At 40.8% G+C, this 16457-nt stretch overlaps 1 protein-coding gene across 2 annotated transcripts in view; it reads right to left on the reverse strand.

Moving 5' to 3' along the window:
• Positions 1-16457, reverse strand: part of ksr1a (kinase suppressor of ras 1a) — a gene marked incomplete at its 3' end in the record, with an annotated part of 33346 nt that overhangs the window by 4759 nt on the left and 12130 nt on the right. For both annotated transcript variants that reach the window (XM_079861074.1, XM_079861073.1), the window contains exons 2-18: positions 15277-15417; positions 13330-13477; positions 11023-11485; positions 9467-9642; positions 7297-7366; positions 6903-6986; positions 6627-6688; positions 6431-6540; positions 6022-6190; positions 5756-5797; positions 4500-4548; positions 4349-4412; positions 3772-4262; positions 868-964; positions 648-781; positions 267-398; positions 49-184 (exon numbers count right to left, since the gene is read on the reverse strand). In XM_079861074.1, the coding sequence (XP_079717200.1) occupies positions 49-184; positions 267-398; positions 648-781; positions 868-964; positions 3772-4262; positions 4349-4412; positions 4500-4548; positions 5756-5797; positions 6022-6190; positions 6431-6540; positions 6627-6688; positions 6903-6986; positions 7297-7366; positions 9467-9642; positions 11023-11485; positions 13330-13477; positions 15277-15417 (2568 nt within the window). The remainder of the gene's footprint in view (positions 1-48; positions 185-266; positions 399-647; positions 782-867; positions 965-3771; positions 4263-4348; positions 4413-4499; positions 4549-5755; positions 5798-6021; positions 6191-6430; positions 6541-6626; positions 6689-6902; positions 6987-7296; positions 7367-9466; positions 9643-11022; positions 11486-13329; positions 13478-15276; positions 15418-16457) is intronic.

Consider the following 16457-nt stretch of genomic DNA (forward strand, 5'->3'; position numbering starts at 1 on the left):
TACTGAGCATGTGTCAGATAATAAATAAACTTAAAATGTGGCACTCACCGTGACCTCTTTTCCTAGGTTGATCTCTGCCAAGACCCTCCGGATGCCCTCTCCGCTGCCCACCTGCCAGATGGTGGCCTCTACGGGCTGACAGGTGATGGGCCAGTCTCTCGCCTGCAGCTCGTACCAGATGGTGCTGAAGAGTGCGGATGAAGGCAGAAGGTCAACGCTGCTCTGTTTGGGGGCCATTTATGTCTAAAGTCAAGTATGTTTCTCACCCAAAGGCATAAACATCAGCAGCATTAGAAAACGGAAGTCTGTCCTCGTTGTTTCCGGGGCTCATTTTACGCACGATCTCCGGAGCCAAATAACAGATCCACCCGTGAGGAAGTTTCAGCTCGTTTTCACGTCTAAAAACACAACCGATCCGGTTATCAACTGATTTATGAAAACAATCCACATTATCAAGAGTCACATTAGCAAAATTTTGGGAATTCACACTGAAGTCACTTTCAAACCAAGCAGCTTTCTGTTAGTCAGTGTGGCAACTTGACCATCAGCGAAATCTGCGTGGGGAACTTTTTCACATGACACTCCCAAACGATGGGTTCCTAGTCCTACACAGTAAATGTGAACGCACCTTTAACGCAGTGACTTACCGGCCCTCCTGAACCACTCCAGAGATCCCAAAAAGGCCAAAGTCAGTGATGATGACTTTATTTGTGTCATGAAAGACATTTTTCGATTTAAGGTCTTTGTGAACGATGCCCTTGGCATGAAGGTAGCCCATCCCCTAAAATACAGGAAACACAAGCAAGACTTTAATCGTACGAAGCCGTACAGATGTACAACGCATCCACCATTAAACACAAACGCTACCTTCACAATCTCCTGCGCAATCTGCCGAGTCTTATTGATGTCCAGTGTGTTTTTCGTGTCCCTCACGACGGAATACAACGTCCGACCTTTGCAGAAGCTGTGGGGAAATTAAAGACATGCTTGTCAGATCATCTGTCGACCGGTTTGCCACGTGTATGTTTTGGGCTAATTTTCAGCAAAATATACTTGATAAATATCACTACCATAGACAGTAAAAAAAAAAGATGGACAGCACGTCTCTTCTTATTTCTACTGTAGAAAAACGACAGCTGTCAATCATGACGTTACACACCCTTTTTAGAGCATCAAATAACTAAAACCAAACTTATTGGAAAAATTAACACATGAACATACTTCTGTGTGATAAGAACTACCTAAAATGACAGTTAAACAATCCTTGGAAAAAAATATTTGAAGTGGAATTGGATTTTTTTGTTTCAATTAGATGGAGAGGGCAGGGTTTATGACCTGTACTGCAGCCAGCCACCAGAGGGCGATCAAAACGCTTTGGCGTCACTTTTCAGGACTTTTCGGCACACTTGATGCTACCATGAAATAAATTACTCATATAAGGTTTTGGTCATATCGCCCACACATAGGGACAGGTTTACTAAATGCTTGCGCCAGCACAAACCCTCTTTTGACGTTTAAAAACCACTGTCAGTGTTCACTGAAGACACGCAGTGAAAGGTTACCGATGAAAAGTTATTTCATAGTTATAGTTATTTTTGCGGCTGACCTTATTGCATATGCTTTTATAGGTTTTCCCTTTCAGATGCAAAATTTACAGGACAGTATAAATAAGTCACGCAACATGATTTACTAAGGCTTGGGTAGCCAATTTACTGGTATTTGCGCCATTATTTAACGCCTAAAAAACAAGTCTTAAAGGGATAGTTCACCCAAAAATGAAAATTCTGTCATGAATTAATCACTCTCATGTCGTTCCAAACCCGTAAGACTTTCGTACATATTCGGAACACAAATGAAGATCACTGCTTCTTGCTGAAGCTCAAACGTGCTGTGTAACACGAGAATGAACCTCATTGGTTCCTGGGGAAGCTCAAACGTGCTGTGTAACACGAGAATGAACCTCATTGGTTCCTGGGGAAGCTCAAACGTGCTGCGTAACACGAGAATGAACCTCATTGGTTCCTGGGGAAGCTCAAACGTGCTGCGTAACACGAGAATGAACCTCATTGGTTCCTGGGGAAGCTCAAACGTGCTGCGTAACACGAGAATGAACCTCATTGGTTCCTGGGGAAGCTCAAACGTGCTGTGTAACACGAGAATGAACCTCATTGGTTCCTGGGGAAGCTCAAACGTGCTGCGTAACACGAGAATGAACCTCATTGGTTCCTGGGGAAGCTCAAACGTGCTGCGTAACACGAGAATGAACCTCATTGGTTCCTGGGGAAGCTCAAACGTGCTGCGTAACACGAGAATGAACCTCATTGGTTCCTGGGGAAGCTCAAACGTGCTGCGTAACACGAGAATGAACCTCATTGGTTCCTGGGGAAGCTCAAACGTGCTGTGTAACACGAGAATGAACCTCATTGGTTCCTGGGGAAGCTCAAACGTGCTGCGTAACACGAGAATGAACCTCATTGGTTCCTGGGGAAGCTCAAACGTGCTGCGTAACACGAGAATGAACCTCATTGGTTCCTGGGGAAGCTCAAACGTGCTGCGTAACACGAGAATGAACCTCATTGGTTCCTGGGGAAGCTCAAACGTGCTGCGTAACACGAGAATGAACCTCATTGGTTCCTGGGGAAGCTCAAACGTGCTGCGTAACACGAGAATGAACCTCATTGGTTCCTGGGGAAGCTCAAACGTGCTGCGTAACACGAGAATGAACCTCATTGGTTCCTGGGGAAGCTCAAACGTGCTGCGTAACACGAGAATGAACCTCATTGGTTCCTGGGGAAGCTCAAACGTGCTGCGTAACACGAGAATGAACCTCATTGGTTCCTGGGGAAGCTCAAACGTGCTGTGTAACACGAGAATGAACCTCATTGGTTCCTGGGGAAGCTCAAACGTGCTGCGTAACACGAGAATGAACCTCATTGGTTCCTGGGGAAGCTCAAACGTGCTGCGTAACACGAGAATGAACCTCATTGGTTCCTGGGGAAGCTCAAACGTGCTGCGTAACACGAGAATGAACCTCATTGGTTCCTGGGGAAGCTCAAACGTGCTGCGTAACACGAGAATGAACCTCATTGGTTCCTGGGGAAGCTCAAACGTGCTGTGTAACACGAGAATGAACCTCATTGGTTCCTGGGGAAGCTCAAACGTGCTGCGTAACACGAGAATGAACCTCATTGGTTCCTGGGGAAGCTCAAACGTGCTGCGTAACACGAGAATGAACCTCATTGGTTCCTGGGGAAGCTCAAACGTGCTGCGTAACACGAGAATGAACCTCATTGGTTCCTGGGGAAGCTCAAACGTGCTGTGTAACACGAGAATGAACCTCATTGGTTCCTGGGGAAGCTCAAACGTGCTGCGTAACACGAGAATGAACCTCATTGGTTCTCACACATCAAGCAAACATGCTTGAGCTTCCGTTTACCACAACTGATGTGTGAGTTTATGAATGTCTTACGGGTTTGGAACAACATGAGGGTGAGTAATTAATGACAGAATTTTTAATTAACAATTTGGGTGAACTATCCCTTTAACCCATCTTGCGCTGAACATGGCTGCATCTGGCCTTTAGATCACCCTGTAAAACATTCCACTCCCATCGGTGCTTTTATGTGATTGCAGTGCAGTCTCAAGCTAATTTGCCCTGTTTTTTTTTTATCTGACCCATAATCGTGTTGAATAATCATGATTACAATATTGCCCAAAATAATCGTGATTATGATTTTTGTCATGATCTGGCAGCCCCAACTGAGACGTTACCTGGTAATGATGGCGAGATGAGGCGGGGCCATGCAAGCTCCCATGAAGAGGACGACGTTCTCGTGGCGCGTCTGCCTGTAGTTCATCACCTCCTTTTTGAAGAGCTTCAGGTGGTCCTGGTTGTTTCCGTCAATCTCCAGGAGTCGGATGGCCACCTCTCCGTGCCAGCGTCCGCGATGAACCCGACCCCAGCGGCCCTTCCCGATGAGCTCGCCGAGATCCAGCTGCTCGAAGGGAATGTCCCACTCCTGCAGGTACACGCTGGTCTGGCTGGCCTTACGGGAGATGGGACCCTTCCAGTGGGTTCCTCCTCGCGTGCTGGGCAGGTCGTCCAGCTCGTCTCCTTCATACTCTCCTTCTGAGCTTAGGTTCAGGTCTTCCATATCCTCCTCCTCTTCATCCTCGAGCTCTTCCTCTTCTTCTTCCTCTTCCACCGCTACATCCTCTTCCTCCTCTGCTTCTATTTCCTCTTCTTCCTCTTCCTCCAGCTCCTAGACAAGAGGAACCAGCCACTGTGAGTTTTCTAAGCAGCGATGGGAGCATTATCATATCAGAATCAGCTCCACACGCGTCTCACCTCTCTGTCGTCTTCTTCGTCTTGTTCCGCATGCATCTCCTCCACCGACGGATCGATTTCATTTCTGCGCACAAAAATTAAACACTATCTGAATGCAGAACATGCAGCAGGATATTCATGCTTCTGAGCAGTACATTTCACAGTTGCTTACACTGTGTCTGGGAGTCCATCTGAATGAAGGATGCTGGGACTGCACACATCTGTGAACAACATGAAAATATTGAACAACTTTTCACATTTGAAAGAATACATTATACACGGTCACTGTACACAAATCATCTCTTTCTGAAAGGATGCAGAATTACTGATATTATTATTGCTCAAATGTAAAATGCAGTGTCATAAATCACCAGCAGGGTGCAGCTCATCTCACAAGCACAAACTACTCTTGAGCAAAAACCAAATCAGACACCAGCATGCAAAACATGCAAAACACATTACTTTAGGCACTGCTCAGATTTGTAAAAGTCAGTTCAGTTCACTGCAGACTAGATGAAAAGACTCTGCTAGCCATTTTGGAGCTGTAAATCTGCTGAAATTCTTTGTTTCTTACAGGGAATTCACACATTTATGGAAGATACTTTTATTTAGGCCTTATACCCGCAAATGTGGTGTTAATGGATCACCAGTGACTTTTCAGAATAATTTTCGTTCAGTGTTATTTTAGTATTATTTATATAATATTATAGTATTTATTAATATGTTGAATTTGCTTTTTTTATATATATATTTTCAGTTTTCATTTTCAGTGTTAAATTTTTTGTAATTTTAAGCGCTTTCCTTAAAAAATCTGTTTAGCTTAAATGTTTTTTATTTCAGTTTTAGTCATTCTAGTATTTCAACTTATTTTACTTATGTTAGTTGCTCATTTCATTTCTAATTTTCATTTTCCAAGTTTAAGTTTTTCATCTAATATGTATTTTATTTTATTTAAGCTGTATTTCAATGCACAAAAATGACTAATAGTTTTACTCAACAATAACATTATTACTTTAAAATTGTAGCTAATTAATTTGAACAATATTGGACAAAATATGTATTTATTGTCCTTTTTGAATAATTGTATTTAATTAAAGTTATTGGAATATGCTTTAACTAATAGACATTTTATTAAAAATAAAAATAAAAGACATTGACTAAGGATATATTTCATCCTCTGACAGCAAAATTACACAGCAAGAATGGAAATGTACTATACTGGATATGTGTATATTATAGTGCTTTATACTGTATATGATACTAAATAACGATGCATTTATATATTATGATATAACGATCATTTGATCACCATTTGAAGAGTAACTGCGCTGAAATATTTAACAACCGTCTATTGAATTTGCACCACTGAATCCTCAATGTCATTATGAGGGCTGAAGAACATTACAGACTTTGTGTTTGTTAACTCACCAGGGAAAATAAACTGCTGTCGGTGCTGAAAATAACAGGCAGCTTTGCCACAGAGGAGGAAGACAGGAAGAGAGGAAGACAGGCAGGAAGCCGACAGAGAGACAGTCTGAGGTTAGAGTTGAAGTCCCATTATGCTTTATGTTGAGTTAGAATGTTACATGCAGTTCTGAATATCAGCTTTCTTTTACACAGGATTAATGCAGATGTCTTTTGTGTATTAATCAATGCATTAGTTCATTGCAGTGTCAGTGTTTACAGGTGCTTACCTGGAAAGTGGAAGCGGTTGTCACGGTGAACCTTTGGGGAGGGGTTTGGGGGCGGGGTTACACTGGGAGGGTTGCTCTGCTGGAAGGGGGCGGGAGAGGAGGGCGTAGAGGAAGTGGTGGAGGACGGGTTACTGCTGGAGTCCAGTTGATTCAGCGCTGGCGGTTGATCCTGCCAGAAAGAAACCAACTGCTTTTAATGCTCTATTACAAGAATAACTGATAAAGACTCTGGCTAAGTTCAGTATGGAATATTAGCATCCTGCACATTGTGGAGTTTACTGTACACTGCATGCTATTTAAAAACAGTATGTTATATGCATAATCTGGAAAATATACATACTGACTGAATACTACAAAAACAGAACAAGTTGTATGCTAGTTTGTCATTCTGTCACACAGGAATCGGTACCTTCTTTGTTATTGCCTTCGGTAGTGTCCCGAACTGTGGAGCTTCAGGTGGACGGTCCACAGGGTTGTTGATGTCTGAGGGTACAGACTCGGTCCTACGAATCTTTGTGACTGAGAGACGCACGTGAAATTGTTAGAAAAACATGTCTGTCATGATTGATGTTCTTATATATGAGCAACAAATGAGATCGACTTACTGGGCAGGAAGGAGATTCTGCAGGATGGAGCTTCTTTAGTGCATTTGTTGTGACACTTTAACCTAAAAATAGAAAAGATGACACATGAGTGTGTGATGTTCACATTTACATCCGATTCACGAGTGTGGTTTCCTTGGGTGAATCTCACAAAACTTGTCAAGAACAATTCATGTGCTCTCGTAGTCTTCAGTCAAAATAACTATCTTTTGAAATATGAAATATGACTAATTTCTTTGTGAGATTCACCACTTAGTACTTGTTTTTCTTTTTCCTCACCTGCAGTGTTTACATTTCACCCCAAAGATCATGTTTTTCTGGCACACTTGACATGTCTGGGAGAGCCAAGACTTTGTAGAGAACCTATAAACATAAAAACAAACATCTTTATGTCTCCAGGACATAATTCAACAAACAGTTTTTGGTTACATTTTATTTTAAGGTGTCATTGTTACAGTGTAATTATACATTTAAGTACTGAGTAATATGAATTAACTACATGTACTTACTATAGGGTTAAGGTAGGATTAGGATTTGGTTGAGGGTTAGTTGCATGTAATTATGCATAACTTACTGTTATTACTATGGTAAGTACATGTCTAACAAGGACACTGTAAAATAAAGTGTTACCCGGTTTATGATTGGTGAATTAAGCCCACAGGGGCGTGGTTACCTGTGAGTGACGGCCAAACCGATGTCTCTCTGCAGAGCCTGAGGTGAACTGCGGTGGACAGTAACATTATCTAGAGAGAAACAGAACAGACAGAGACAGTTTGAATGACTTTAATTTGATTAAGTATTTCTAAACAACACGGTTTAAGGCCTTGTTTACACCTGGTATTAAGATGCGTTTTAGTCGATCGGATCGATGTAGATGAGGGAGACACATACTCGTTTACACCTGGTGTTTTAATCCGTCTCTTTTGTCCACTTTCAACCACTGATTTCTTCGAGGGGAGGGTCTATGGGTGGGTAAATGTATGGGATTTTTCTGATCTTTCGATCTAATGGACAAAATAAGCTTGCGCAATTTACATACGAACAGCTTTCGTTTCTGCTCTGACAGCCGCAAGACCAGCCGAACGCTGTGAGGGTGTGTTAGAAATCAGGAATGGTGAGAGAACATTGTGCTTGGTATCATCAGATGTTCATCATCTTCCATAAAAACTTGTTTAAATCAAAGTTTAAATCCCATCTGGCTAGTGCGTTTCACATAATGTTGGCGGTCTTTTGTGGCTGTTCGAACACGTTCGACCACATGAGCGTTCACACTACGAAAGCAATCCGGTCGAATGCTCTTTCGATTACCTCTGTAAGTGGTTGAAAGTGGACAAGCTCAAAACGTTTCACGACACACGAAACGGCTCATTTACAATCATTTACACGCCAACTGCGTTTTGGGAGCCTGAAAACGCAGACTTTTGAAAACGAAGTGCAAGTTTTTGAAAACGATACCGCTATCGTCTCAGTGTAAACTATAAAACAGTGACGTCATGCATATTACGTCTTCAGTCTATAGGCACATGTGTTTCTTTACAAAGTGACATTGCCATCTACTTAGCCAGGTTAAAACCAGACCATTCTCAGTAGTAACTGAGTTATGGTCTGGCAAAGCTTCATTAATAACTAATTTCCAAAGGGGCGTCACCAACGGACGTCGCTCAAATGCCTCTGGGCGCAATTGGATAGACCTAAAACCAATCAGAGAGCGAGCGTCATCGTGTAAAGCCATATGCTGCGTCCCAATTCGCCTAAGTTACACTACGCCATAAAAGTATGTACTCTTTTTGTGAAGAAAAGGTATTTACTTTTGAATGTGTAGCAAAAAAGTAGGCAAGCTTTGGGACATACTACTTTGTCATCTTTATCGGACGGATCTGTCGCGTGCATCCTGTCACTTAAACTGCCCTGTCAATCATCTTGTCACAGTTAAAATCCTCTATTAAATCTAATTTAATTTCCTACCGTTTCGGAGAGAAATGTAGTAGCACGTTCATCTGCCAGTGGGTCTTTCATGGAGACTGTCCTCATGTGTTTGCAATTTGAATATAATAATGCATTTAAAAGTTGGTGCGCTTCACCAACGGACGTCGTTCAAATGCCTCTGGGCGCAATTGGATAGACCTATAACCAATCAGAGCGATCGTCACCGTGTAAAGCGCGCCTCAACGTTTCTGATTGGTGCCGCGATTTCGACGGATTAGAAATGGGCTTGAATGAGCTCTTTGCCAGACTACTTGCAGAGCAAATCTAAATTTGCCGGAAGTTGCCTGGGCTTTCCCAGGCTACCATCTACTGGCCTGGCAGCAGAATACAGCCATTTTAATCGTTTTCGCAGATCCATTGGATTGGGTAACGTTTTGACAACGTTGTCGTCTGTACGTGAAGGAAAAACTTTTTAAGTACATCGTTGTCGTGTAAACCTACTCTTTGACCCTGTTTACACCTATATTTAGCGTCATCCACTTGTGATCCGACTGATCAAAATGCATCTTAATACCAGGTGCAAACAGGGCCTTAGACATAACATAACCGCCACCTCAAACACAAACACTCGTCTAGACTCAGCAGCAAATGCTCAGTAAACAGCTGTGCTTTTACAAAGTGCTGCTGGTTAATCATTTACTCCGCTCCCTGCAAACCGCCAGTGATCGCAGGAGTATTTGAGTGTGTAGAGCAGGTGAGAGCTTCCTCTTCACTCTGAGAGGTTGAACTGTGACCTCAGTCTGATCAGCATTCAGCAGGCACTTCACTGCAGTCTGGTCTATTTGAATTGAAGATCTTCTCCTCAGTCAAGAACTATGCATGTGTCTGAAATGCTGTAATTGTGCTGTTGAACTCACTCCTCAGACCGATGTGCTCTTCCTGTAGTGTGGGTGTACCAGGCAAGGTGTACGGGGCCGTGGCGGGTGCCGCCCCAGGGGTCCTTACAGAGAGAGTGGGCGAGCGTGATGGAGAGTCCTCACAACTGTTCCCATTAATTTGGACATTCAGAAACAGCTTGTTCTTCTTCACACACCTAAGAACAACAAAAGTCAGTGTGATCTCAGAGGGATCACAAAGTGACTGAGCGATATATCGGTCAGACCGATTAATCGGCTGATATCTGGCTATTCTGGGACTATTGCATTAATCTAGTTAGTATAACTGTGCTGACCATGTGCATTTCTGGTTTTAAAATATATATTTGCCAATTTAAATGGAAAATAAACATTTAAAAATGTATTTACATCTCAAATTGTATTTATTATAATTTATATATTATAATAATATTTATAATAATAAAAAAAAATTATATATTATATTATATTTCCATTACTATGTAGTCAAACTCAACCATTTAGTACAATTCACGTAATCATTCAAATTCATTAATTTAATAGTTTATAAAGAAATTCATATGCAAGCATAATTTAATTAATTTATTATTAATCATTTTTATTTATTGACAATTTAAATTGATCTAATACTAATTACTAATTTTCAGCTTTAAGCATAAGCGTTCAGATCAAAAGGTTTTTAAGATTATGATACATTTTAGTCAAGTGTGTCCAAACTTTTGACTAATTTACTGAACTCTAAAAATTGGACTCAGCTGTTAAAACACCCATATTGGGCAAACACTTACAAAAAGAGTCATTATTCTATATTCATATTGTTGGTGCAAATGGTCACGACATCATCACAGATTGCTATTAGTCACTGCACAGAAAAATGCATGACTCTAATGACTGTAAAATAATTCAAATGATTTAACCCTGTAAAGTCTGACAAATGTAATAGCCTGAAAATTGTAAGTTTTTATTGTTTGCATGTTTTTTTTGTAAATTATCATATTTGATACATTTAAGTGGCACACACAGTATAATATGGAAATATATAGAAAATGGAGCTCATACACGACTCGCGATGGAAAAAACACATCAATCTTATCCAGAGGCCCAAACTGAGCAAAAATATGCAATTTAGTGCAGTTGATGATATTTATATGGCCAAAAATAAGAAATTCTCATAGTTTGCAATGTAAACCAGTGAGATCTTTATAACAGTATAGGAGACTACTTGCATAAAATGCATATAAATATCAGTAGTCACTCTATATCTCCCAATAATATGTTTAAATCTATAGTTTTATGATCAAAGCTCTGTAGTTTCTATTGTGGGGGCGGGCAAAACATTTAATGCAATGCAATTCAATGATGATAGAGAGAAGTACAAATAAACATTTCTCAAAAGCCTGAAGTTTCCTATTTGATGCTCACAGTTTAACAAGAAATGTGTGTATCAAATATGATACAGTAGGCTTTATAGTGTTAAATACTTTTACAAAGTACATTTGACTTCCCTATTTATAGTACGTCAGTGTTTGTACTCTGTGGTTCATTTCCTCATGACCTACTTGTTTGTGGTCGCGTCTTCAATGCGGTGGCCGAGCTGACTCTCGTGGCTCTTGCTGCGGGTCATCGAGATGTTGGGGAGGAGGTGCAAAACTTTTCGGGAAGGAGGAGGAGGGGTGCATGGAGGCTTGAGGCGGTGTCTCCTCCGTGAGGGCGGGGTTATGGGCGGAGTTGAGGTGTGTCCGGTGAGTCTGACGGGCCTGGAGGTGTAATACGGACTGGGATCGGTCAGACTCTCTGCGTAACCGTGGTAGATGTGAGCCTCGCCGGCTGACAGGATGTAGCGGGGGTACGGGCAGGTGGTGAGGGGCGTGGAGGGTGTGTTTGGGGGTCGAGCCAGAGGGGAAGGGCTGTGGGGTCGCAGGGAGCCTCCTAGTAATGGAATCTGGTCCACCGGAGTCAAGCCGCCACTGTCCCGCCTCATGGGCTCGGAGAACCAACAGCCGCTGTCCTCTTTAAACTCCCCTGAAGGAAATAAAATTATAGTCAATTAAGAAGAAATCTATTATTGAGATTAGGGCTGCACGATATGTCGAAATAGAATCAATATTGCGACATGGCTTAGTGCAATTTTGAAATCATGCACACTTTGATTTAATTAAATAGATATATGCTCATCCACACATGTACAGCCCATGATACATGATGTACAGCTTTCACTCTGAACCTGGCAGTGTATGCATCCATTGACCAGCAACCCATCAAAATAAAAGCTCAAAGGTTTAACGTTTAAAAATGATATTATTAATATTAGTATTGTAAGTATTGTAAGTTTTACAGTTTGCTGAATTGGGCAAAAACAGTGAGAATGTGCCCTATGCAAACTTAATTGGAGAGATTTTTGTGAACTCTGTTCACTTTATGGTTTGTGTTAGTTCCTGTAAAGTGTAAACACCAAAATTGTCTTCAGGAGTTAAAAAAAAGATAATTTTCCAGCTTTTTAAATTATTTTTATTGTGCACTCCCCAACAAAATCACCCCACTCATTTTACAACGATTAATTCTTTCCAAATATAGCTATTCAAGTCATTTGGTAAACATTGGATTCATATCATAATTGAGCTTTTTCAATTACTTTTGTTTGATTTGTTCATCGCAAAGAGTTGAAAGTCTGTAAATTTTGCCAATAAACCTGATTTGCAGTGGGTGTTGAATAATTTCGATTACAACTGTAAAACAATTTTTTGCACTTAATTGTATGCAATTTTATATGCATATCATTATTTATTTTTTAAATCATGTTCCCTTATAATCTTTAATCAAAATAACTTCCCCTCCATCTTGCAGTAACATCTCTTCTCTGATGACGTGTTTACTGCCGCGAGGGCGGGACAACCTGTCACTCACATGAGATCGACCAATAGCAAACCACAACCATCCAATCAATTCCCTAAGGACAAAATAAAAGTCCTACCAAAAATTTGTCTTGTTCGAGAAGCCGTTTCACTCGGATAACCGTAACAATAGGGAAGAAAAGACAATCGCAAATTTGGTTTCATGCTGACTTTAAAGGAGAACTCCGGTCAATTTTAACATTGTAAATTTTTTACATTTTTTTGTAAATTTGGAGTGCTGTCAATACAGAGAACAACGACAAAAATCAGTGTTGCCTACACCGTGTTATCCTCTTTTTAAAATTTGCACCCTGTTGACTTCAATGGGGCAATATTTAAACCTGCTTTTAGCCTCTTAACATCCTTGATGTGTCATTACAAGTGCACAGATCAAGTGAGTGATTCCTTCAGAGTGAACACGAGTGAATCTGACTGCAGTAGATGTGAAAGAAATGGATAAAAATGATGTTATTTAAGCCAGCGCAAATACCTGTATTTACATCCTGTTTTCGGTTGAAGTCCAAAGTAGTCGATTGTCGAGTTCATGCGCATAGGTTTAGTTACCTATGATCACGCGCGTGAACTCGGCAATCGACTACTTTGGACTTCAACCGAAAACAGGATGTAAATACAGGTATTTGCGCTGGCTTAAATAACATCATTTTTATACATATCTTTCACATCTACTGCAGTCAGACTCACTCGTGTTCACTCTGAAGGAATCACTCACATGACCTGTGCACTTGTAATGACACATCAAGGATGTTAAGAGGCTAAAAGCAGGTTTAAATATATTGCCCCATTGAAGTCAACAGGGTGCAAATTTTAAAAAGAGGATAACACGGTGTAGGCAACACCGATTTTTGTAGTTGTTCTCTGTATTGACAGCACTCCAAATTGACAAAAAAATGAGCTCAATGTTAAAATTGACCGGAGTTCTCCTTTAAGTGCGTGTTTCTCAGGGAAGGCACCCACCGGACTCAGAGGCACTCTTTAAACAGTTGAGGGCCGCACACAGCCTGGTGCACTCCTCTGAACTGGAGCCCAGCCGTCTCATGGTTTCCTTCACCTGACTGATGGGCATCTGCAGCAGAGCATCCAATGACAGCTTCACGTTCACTGCCTGAAGAGAGAGGGAGGGAGAGAATGACAGTGAGTCCTGTCTAAAATACCCTCTGCGATGTGAAGAAAAACACTCTTAAAGCAATCAGTAAGATGCTGACATGATCCTAACAGACAGAGGGTTATTCAACAGGTGATTTACGGTCACATACACCCCGCACTCGCAGTTCATTCTCTTGTGAATAAAGCTCTCCACCTCTTCAAATTCCTAGGACACATGACCGCTTAGACTAATTAATCTGAGTGCCTAATTACAAACCTGTGTGTGATTGATTTTAAAAGAGGGACTCCTGAGACTTGACTGATATTAATATCATAATAGCCCAGAATTACTCACACAATTATACTGTAAATGTGTGATGAATCTCACAAACTCATATTTTTTGCCATGTTTAATGCCATTTATAATGGAGAGAGCACATGATATGATGTTGTGGAGAAGAGTCAAGGGTGATTATGAAAAGATACGATACAGCTAAATGTGTCGGATCATGTATGCCAACCTCTAGGCCACAACTTCAACAACTTTCTTGTATTTTTAGTTTATTATGATGTGAAAGAAAAAATATCTGCTCTGTTGACATGTATGTGACATACAGTATCATACTGCACATATGCAACTGATCTCGATGAACAGAAAAAAATTGGAAAAGAGGAGAATTCACTTCTCCGTGAGACTGGATGAAATGTAGGAGTAGAGCAGTGTCAGAGAGAGAGAGAGAGAGGGAGAGGCTGACTCAGCATGCTGGGTAATTAGAGTTGGTATATCTGGGGTCTGCTGGGAAAGTGGCTGTGGCCAAACTGCCAAAACACAGCAGATTTTCTAATTCCTCAGCTTCACTCAAGGATATTGAACTACAAAGCATAAACACACACACACACACACACACAAACATTTCCTCGCTCTTTAAGTTTATCAGTGCCATGATTACATTTTTATTTGCAAATTTCTAAGAAGATTTGGACCAAGTGTCCAGCATCAGACATTGGAAGACCTGATATTGTTTATTTGGACACCTGATCTTTTGTTCTTATATTTAATATGCAAGAAAGGTGTAGGACTGTCTTGGTTTTGTGTACATAAACATATATATGTAGATAGATAGAACAAACGGCCATAATCTGTCAAATCTAAACATTTGGGTAATGAAATGTGTAATTACATATAATAATATCCAATAAATATGATTATATAGAAAAAAGTTTTTTTTCTTTATGCAAAATAAGTGTTAAATAAAATGTAATAAAATAAATCAAAGTCAAAGTCAAATATACAGTAACTTTATTCAGTCATACAACATATAAACTTTTTTTTTATATATATCAAAATGTATTATTTGATTTTGGTAAAAAAAAAAAAAAAGTGATCCAGTCAAATTTGACCATTGACTGGCTTTGTGAGAGTCATCTCGTTCAATTTATAATTTGAATTTCTGGTAATCAGAAATATATATGATAGGTCACATTATATAAACACAAAATATACATTATCGAAGTACCTGATAACACCTGATATGGATTTAGCTGAAAATGTATGATTTTTTTTCTTTATACAAAATATAAAATAAAATAAAAATATTCAGTTTTGGTGTGAAATATTATCCGAACAAATATGACCATTTATTGGCTTTGTGAGAGTCAACTTATTATATTCTTGAATTGTTTTTTATGTGTCCAAAATGGGTCACGTTACCAAAGTCCTGCATATTTACAGGACAACCACCTGATAAGAATTTAGCTGAAAAGATAAATAACTATTCCCTCTTCTTCAAAACACACACACACACACGCATAAGTTACCTCTCTGAGCTCAGGTCTGGCGTTGATGGTGCGTAACCAGTCCTCCAGCCGTGGGTAGCTGTTCAGGGCCGGCGGCCTTTCTGTGTCTGGCACCTTCTGCTTACACTGCAGCTGTTTACAGATGTACTTCATGAGCTTGACCTGCAGGGGGCAGCAGAGCACAAAGCAGATGAGGGAGGGGCCAGTCAGAGCAGGGGCGGAGCCTGAGAGAGGCCTTTATTGGGTTTCACATCCAGCTGTGTGAACTTAGACAACTGTTACAACATAAGCATGATGAATATCACAAAGGACACCAAGAAATGCAATCAAGTCAATTTAATTGTAATGACAGGCCCAAATGACGTGGGTGTGAAATCTCAAAGAATGCATGTTCTTTCAGGATGGAAGGTACGTCATTTAATCAAAGTCACAAATACGTTGAAATCAGCACTGATCCACAGCTTTGCATTACCACAGTGTCTCTCATCAGCCAGAATTCAGCATCAGTCGCACCTGCAAGGCTAATAAATAACACGGCATCAGAGCGCACACAGTTTGAAATCTGACTGGATTTTCTCTCCCTCTTTCTTTTTTGTGCTCCCCTTCAGCAAACAGGGCTATAAATAACTGTTATTATATGGAAGGGAGCTGCAGCCCTCCTCATGGGGGCGACTGCACTGCTGGCATGGCAACCGAGTGTCATCGGAACACTGCTGACGGTGGGAGCGTTCTGACATCACAGCTCCACGAGACGCAGAGTTCACACGGAGGCTACACGTCTCGTCCAACGCGGCCGTCGCGTTGCAGTTCGCACTTGCACACGCCGCCGAACTCGCCGATTTAGGGTTGCAGGATTTTTCCCCATTCAATCCTATAAGGATTTGGGATGTGCGAGAGATGCTGTTTCACTCGGATATCAGTCACAATAGAGATTAAAATACTTTCGCAACTTTCGTTTCATGCTAACTTTAATGTACAATGATCATAATGCAAGACAAGAACAGCACATCTATATGATTTATTTTTCAGGAGCAATCAGAGTGGGATTTGACTGTTTGGATTTGACTATATGGATTGCTTATGCATTCTGTTTTTTGACTTCTTCTGGGGGTTACAAAATTTCTGTTTAAGCGTTATGGAAATTTGTCTTGGCGCACATTCCTAGTAAAGACCGTTCTGGATAATAAACGCAGTGGGGAACG

Source organism: Squalius cephalus (assembly GCF_949319135.1).
Source record: "Squalius cephalus genome assembly, chromosome: 24".
NCBI lineage: Eukaryota > Metazoa > Chordata > Actinopteri > Cypriniformes > Leuciscidae > Squalius > Squalius cephalus.